The sequence below is a fragment of the Palaemon carinicauda genome, chromosome 43, assembly GCF_036898095.1.
Source record: "Palaemon carinicauda isolate YSFRI2023 chromosome 43, ASM3689809v2, whole genome shotgun sequence".
Lineage (NCBI taxonomy): Eukaryota > Metazoa > Arthropoda > Malacostraca > Decapoda > Palaemonidae > Palaemon > Palaemon carinicauda.
Window position 1 is genome coordinate 48,550,145 of NC_090767.1, and position 7,500 is coordinate 48,557,644.

At 32.8% G+C, this 7,500-nt stretch overlaps 1 protein-coding gene across 1 annotated transcript in view; it reads left to right on the top strand.

Annotated features, from left to right (window-relative positions):
• LOC137633840 (locomotion-related protein Hikaru genki-like) overlaps positions 1–7,500 on the top strand; it is a 149,392-nt gene that overhangs the window by 110,420 nt on the left and 31,472 nt on the right. The window contains exons 5-6 of the mRNA XM_068366081.1: positions 4,391–4,564; positions 5,964–6,098. Coding sequence (XP_068222182.1) covers positions 4,391–4,564; positions 5,964–6,098 — 309 coding nt within the window. The remainder of the gene's footprint in view (positions 1–4,390; positions 4,565–5,963; positions 6,099–7,500) is intronic.

Sequence of the window (7,500 nt, forward strand, 5' to 3'; positions counted from 1 at the left end):
ACCAGATGGCTCAATGTCCGAAGGCAAAGACAACCACTTTAGCTGATGTGAGCTACCCTTAAATCTGCACTCTTTATAGTGGACTCAACTGTTCCTGCTCTACTTATACCGGATGGCTCAATGTAAAAAGGCAAAGACAACAATTTTAGCTAATGTGAGCTACCCTTAAATCTGCACTCTTTATAGTGCACTTAACAGTTCCTGCTTTACTTACACCAGATGGCTCAATGTCCAAACGCAATGGCAACCATTTTAGCTGATGTGAGCTACCCTTAAATTTGCACTCTTTATAGTAGACTTAACTTTTCTTTCTTTACTTACACCGGATTGCTCAATGTCCAAAGGCAAAGACAACCATTTTAGCTGATGTGAACTACCCTTAAATCTGCACTCTTCATAGTAGACTCAACTGTTCCTACTTTACTTAAACCGGATGTCTCAATGTCCAAAGGCAAACACAACCATTTTAGCTGATGTGAGGTACCCTTAAATCTGCACTCTTTATAGTACACTTAACAGTTCCTGCTTTACTTACACCAGATGGCTCAATGTCCAAACGCAATGGCAACCATTTTAGCTGATGTGAGCTACCCTTAAATTTGCACTCTTTATAGTAGACTTAACTTTTCTTTCTTTACTTACACCGGATTGCTCAATGTCCAAAGGCAAAGACAACCATTTTAGCTGATGTGAACTACCCTTAAATCTGCACTCTTCATAGTAGACTCAACTGTTCCTACTTTACTTAAACCGGATGTCTCAATGTCCAAAGGCAAACACAACCATTTTAGCTGATGTGAGCTACCCTTAAATCTGCACTTTTTATAGTACACTTAACAGTTCCTGCTTTACTTACACCAGATGGCTCAATGTCCAAACGCAATGGCAACCATTTTAGCTGATGTGAGATACCCTTAAATTTGCACTCTTTATAGAAGACTTAACTGTTCATGATTTACTTACACCGGATGTCTCAATGTCCAAAGGCAAACACAACCGCTTTAGCTGACGTGAGCTACCTTTAAATCTGCACTGCCAGCCGGTGGTTCGAGTCCTGCTTAGACACGTTAGTTTTTTTAATACCTGCAAGCTTACCATTCGTGTGAGCTAGATATATTTGGTTTTGGCGGAGCCTAGAGGTCTACCTGCTGAGTCAACACCAGCCATTGCCTGGCCCTCCTTGATCCTAGCTTGCGTGAAGAGCAGGGTTAAGCGGTATTTATATGATATATAATCAGTGTCTAGGGCATTGAACTGCTTGCTAGGACAATGTCACTCTCCGTTGCCTCAGTCATTTACGAGCGGCCTTCAAACCTTTGAACATCTAAAGTTTAGCTTTTTTCCCATGAAATTACAAGACTCTTTATGGATATTAATACAAATAGCAGGTAGACCCAAATGTTATTTATCCTTTGGTTTAAAAAAAAACAAAAAACAAAAAACTGATTTCTTAGGCCTCAAATTGTCCATCTTTTTATATTATTATTATTATTATTATTATTATTATTATTATTATTATTATTATTATTATTATTATTATTATTATTATTATTATTGTTATTATTATTTTAACCAGCTATAATGTAAACTATTTGAATGATCTCAAGCACGTTTTAACACAATAAATACAGTGGGAAAAAACCTTTCTAGGAATATTCAAAAGCAAATTGTTATAAAAAAGATAAACGCAAACATGTCATCTTTCTTGTACTGAAAATGAAACTCGGTAATTAAAAAAAAGAAACATTTAAATCATTCGTGAGCTTTAAATAGAGAGAACTTGCATACTCATCCAATTGGATATTCAGTATTTTGTTTTTTTTTGTCGATATGTCGTTTTGGTTTTACCTCTATAACAGATTTTTTTCTTTTATTGAGAGAGAGAAGGTAAGCTCTCTCTCTCTCTCTCTCTCTCTCTCTCTCTCTCTCTCTCTCTCTCTCTCTCTCTCTCTCTCTCTCTCTCTCTCTCTCTCTCTCCTATTCAATGACTGATCCATATTTATTCTAAGAAAATCTTAATCTTCAAATTTCAAATGCACAAATATTTTCTGAGCTCCGCAGCCAGGTATAGTTAGTCTTTTTTACTTCCATTTATACCTACATATATATCTCTACATCTTTTGAGCTCTGCCACCAGGTTAAGTAAACCTTTCTCTTCTATTTATACTTACGTATATATCGCTACATCTCTTGAGCTCTGCGGCATGTTAAGCAAGCCTATTTTATCTATTTCTACTTACGTATATAACGCTTCATCTTTTGAGCTCTGCCGCCAGATTAAGTAAGCCTTTTTCTTCTATTTATACTTACGTATATATCACCAAATCTTTTGAGCTCTTCCGCCGTAAGCGTTTTCCTTCTACAGTATTTATACTTATGTATATATCGGTACATCGTTTGACCTCTACCGCCAGGTTAAGTAAGCCTCTTCCATCGATTTGTACTTACGTATATATCGGTACATCTTTTGAGCTCTGTCGCCTGGTTAAGTAAGTCTTTTTCTTCTGTTTATACCTACTAATATATCGCTACATCTTTTGAGCTCGGCCGCCAGGTTAAGTAAGCCTTTTTCTTCTATCGATACTAATGTATATATTGGTTTATCTTTTGACCTCTACCACCAGGTTAAGTAAGCCTTTTCCATCGATTTATACTTACGTATATATTACTATATCTTTTGAGCTCTATAACCAGGTTAAGTATGCCTTTTTCTTCTATCGATAATAATGTATATATTGCTACATCTTTTGAGCTTCGCCACCAGGTTAAGTAAGTCGTTTTCTTCTATTTATACTTGTGTATATAATGCTACATCTTTTGAGCTCTGCCACCAGGTTAATTAAGTCCTTTTCGTCTATTTATACTTATGTATATATCACTATATCTTTTGAGCTCTCCCACTAGGTTAAGTAAACCTTTTTCTTCTCTTTATACTTACGTATATATCTACACCTTTTGAGCTCTGCCGACATTTTGAATAAACTTTTTTCTTCTATTTATACTTACGTATATATTGCTATATCTTTTGAGCTCTGTCCACAGATTAAGTAAGCCTTTTACTTCTATTTACACTCACGTATATATCCCTTCATCTTCTGAGCTCTGCCGCTAGGTTAATTAAATATTTTTCTTCTCTCTGTACTTCCATATATATCCCCACAGCTGTTGAGCTATGTCGCCATGTTAGGTAATCCCTTTTCTTCCTTTCATACTTACGTATATATCCCTACATCTTTTGAGCTCTGCCGCTAGGTTAAGTAAACCTTTTTCTTCTATTTATACTTAAGTATACATCGCTACATATTTAGAGCTCTGTAAGTAATTCTTTTTCTTCTATTTATACATACATACATACACACACACACACACACACACACACACACACACATATATATATATATATATATATATATATATATATATATATATATATATATATGTATATATATATTTATATATATATATATATATATATATATATATATATATATATATATATATATACATACACACACATATATATATGTATAGATAGATATATATATATATATATATATATATATATATATATATATATATAAATATATATATATGTATATATTATATATATATATATATATATATATATATATATATATATATATATATATATATATATATATATATATATATATATATATATATATATATATATCTACATCTTTTGAGCTCTGCCATCGGATTAAGTAAGCCTTTTTCTTCGATTTATGCTTACGTATTTATACCTACATCTTTTGAGCTCTGCCACCAGGATAAGTAAGCCTTTTTCTTCTATTTATAGTTAGACATATATCCCTATAACCTTCAAAACGTACATTGTTTTTATTTTCGTTATGGTGAATCGGAAGCCAACTCTATTCATTAACTTTGCTGTCATCTGCCTTATAGAATAGAATAGCATGATACAAATTTAGCTTCTTTTTATTTTGTTCATTTTTTCCCTACTTAGGAAGAAGTAAATGTAGTGAAAATATAAATCCTATATGAAGAAATTTTACTAGCTCGATATGGAAACATTTGTTGTAGTCGTAGTTTCTAAATAGAACAGCATGATATAAATTTAGCTTTTCTCTATCATGTTTATTTATTCCCGGTTTTGGAAGATGAAAACGTACCAAAAAATAAATCTGAAATAAAGAAATTTTACTACTTCAATTTGGAAAACTATTTTGACTTCCGTGCAGTAAGGTCACGCCTCATAAGAAAGACAAAATAAAAGTTAAATATTGATATGATCTCTGTATTTAAATGGCATACTATCAATGAAATGTAACTTGCACCTGCTCGTAATTGTAGTAACATATATCAATATTATCCATCTTCTCAAGTACAACCATTACATGCATTGCAGACTCAGCTCCTCCAGCCTTAGAATGGAGTATAGGTTTAGGAAGAAGAATGGTGGACGTTGCAGGATCTTTGGTCCTTCTCCCTGGATCCATCCTACACCTTGACTGCTCATACCCAAGACTTCATGGAAATCCCAATTGGGCCTGGACATCGACCTATAGACAATATCCAACAGGTGAGAGAGAGAGAGAGAGAGAGAGAGAGAGAGAGAGAGAGAGAGAGAGAGAGAGAGAGAGAGAGAGAGAGAGAGGAGAGAGAGAGAGAGAGAGAATGAATGATTTTAAGTTCTCTGGTATCCTGACATTAAAAGTCATTGACGCTGATATCATTGATTACAAATAAGGAGTAAAAGGTTATTAGAGAGAGAGAGAGAGAGAGAGAGGAGAGAGAGAGAGAGAGAGAGAGAGAGAGAGAGAGAGAGAGAGAGAGATTTGTTAGTTGAGTGCTCTTCTCTTTCATGAGCATTTTTAATCCATTGATCCTATACTACATACAAGGAGATAAGAAAATCACCATGGAATGATTAGCACTTTTCTTCTTTCAAAAAAATGATACATCAAAGCATTCTACAGTACATTTGGTCTACAGAAACATTATCAATTGTCATCTAGAACTGATAGGAATCATTTTTAAAAAGGTCACTTATACAATACACATGAGAGAGGTTTCTCATATCCGAATGAAACAAAAGTACACATATATATTTTGTTAATAAGAGATCATGATCTTAACTTCCTCTAAATCGTCAGGGACATTTGATAAACTTACAGATCTATAACAAAAAACTATATGTGAGCTTCAATAATCATTATAATTCTAAATAGCATTATTTGTGCCTATATTACAGCATCAAACATATACCGAAATACAAATATTATATACATATATATATGTATATATATATATATATATATATATATATATATATATATATATATATATATATATATATATATATATATATATATGTATATATATATATACATATATATATATATATATATATATATATATATATATATATATATATATCAAAGAAACCATATATATTAATACATTAAAGTCTGGATTCTCTTACCGACCCGAGGATCAGAGCCCCAGGCGAAACCACTCAAAGACTATACCATTTGACAGGCCGGATTTCGAACCCTGGTTCAGGATACTCGTATGAACAGTGACATGCTACTTGGCCACAAAGTGGTATGTCACTGCACATACAAGTCTCCTGGACCAGGATTCGATTTGTGATTTCGCCTGGGGCTCTGATCCCCAGGTTGGTAAGAGAATCCAGACATTGATGTATCAAAATTATATGGCTTATTTGAATATGAAAAATACGTCTAAATGTGATATATAATATATATATAATATATATATATATATATATATATATATATATATATATATATATATATAATACTGTATATATATATATATATATATATATATATATATATATATATATATATATATATATATATATATATATATATATATATATATATATATATATGGACACACAGAAAACTCATACATGTGTGTACCTATATAACTTGCCATCATTCATTTAACAGGATGGGCTATAAATAGACAGGAGAGGGAGTTACGCTACCGGCTGTCACTCTACTATGCAAAGACCGACGACTCTGGAGTGTTTATCTGCACGACGCCGACTGGACAAGATAATTACCTCCATATACTGATTAAAGGTTGGTAGAGATGGCAGCGTTTAAAGGATTAAAGGCCGCTCATGAGTGGCAGAGGCAACAGACAGTGACATTGCTCTATCAAGAAGGACAATGCCATAGAGACTGACAATATCACATGTGATCAGCTCCCAAGCCTACTCTCCACCCAAGCTAGGACAAAGGAGGGCCAGGCAATGGCTGCTAATGTCTACGCAGATAGACCTATAGGCTTCCCCAGCATTTCTTTCAGAAAAAGAAATACAATAAATAAATCTACAAAAAAATATTAGTCACCGATCTATGGATGCCTAAATTGAAATATGGTCATTTATATTATTTCTGTATTTTGAGGTTGATATGGGAAATTATGTCATATCCTATAGTGCATTTAACTATAAAAAGTTAGGCTATTTCCAATATCTTTTTATGGGAAGCAGTCATTCTCGAGGAATCTTAGGATACCACTTTTACAATAAATATTACACATATTAATGAGATATTTGCATCTTTCAGTTAATCAGTATGCAATAAAATAAGTTATTTCACTTTCACTTCAAAAAAAAAAAATATATAAATACATTATATGCAATTAAAATTAACGTGGATAACAGTATGCTTAATTTTATCTTAATAAAAGATCTAACTAGAACTATTGTAAAAGAAATATGGGCGAAAACAAATAATTTTTAGGTATTAACAGTTTTTTTTTTTTTTTATTAAACTTTGCAGAAGTTTGTTGTGCCCCTGTAAGCAGCAGTGAGCTCTTGAAAATAGAACTACTCTGGCAGAAACATGCACAAAAAACACTGATTTTTAAGGTATTGACATTTATATATCAAACTTAGCAAAAGTGAGTTCTGCCCTTGTATGCAAAAGTTAGTTTCTGAAAATAGAACTACTCTAGCAGAAAAACTGGAAAAACCACTAATTTTCAAGGTATTTACAGTCTTTATTTTTTTACCAAACTGTGCAGAAGTGAGTTGTGCCCCTGTAAGCAGTAGTGAGCTCATGAATATAGAACTACTCTAGTAGAAACATCGGCAAAAACTACTGCATTTCAAGATATTAACAGTTATTTATCAAACTTTGCAGAAGTGAGTTATGCTTCTGTAAGAGGCAGTGAGCTCTTGAAAGTAGAACTATTGTTCCTGAAACATGGCCAAAAAACCACTGATTTTCAAGGTAATAACTGATATTTATCAGACTTTGCAGAAGTGAGTTCTGCCCCTGTATGCAGCAGTGAGGTTCTGAAAGTAGAACTATTTTAGTAGAAACATGGGCAAAAACCACTGATTTTTAAGGTATTATCAGTTATTTATCAGACTTTGCAGAAGTAAGTTGTTCTTCTGTAAGCAGCAGTGAGCTTCTGGAAGTAGAACTACTGTACCTGAAACATGGCCAAAAAACCACTGTTTTTCAAGGT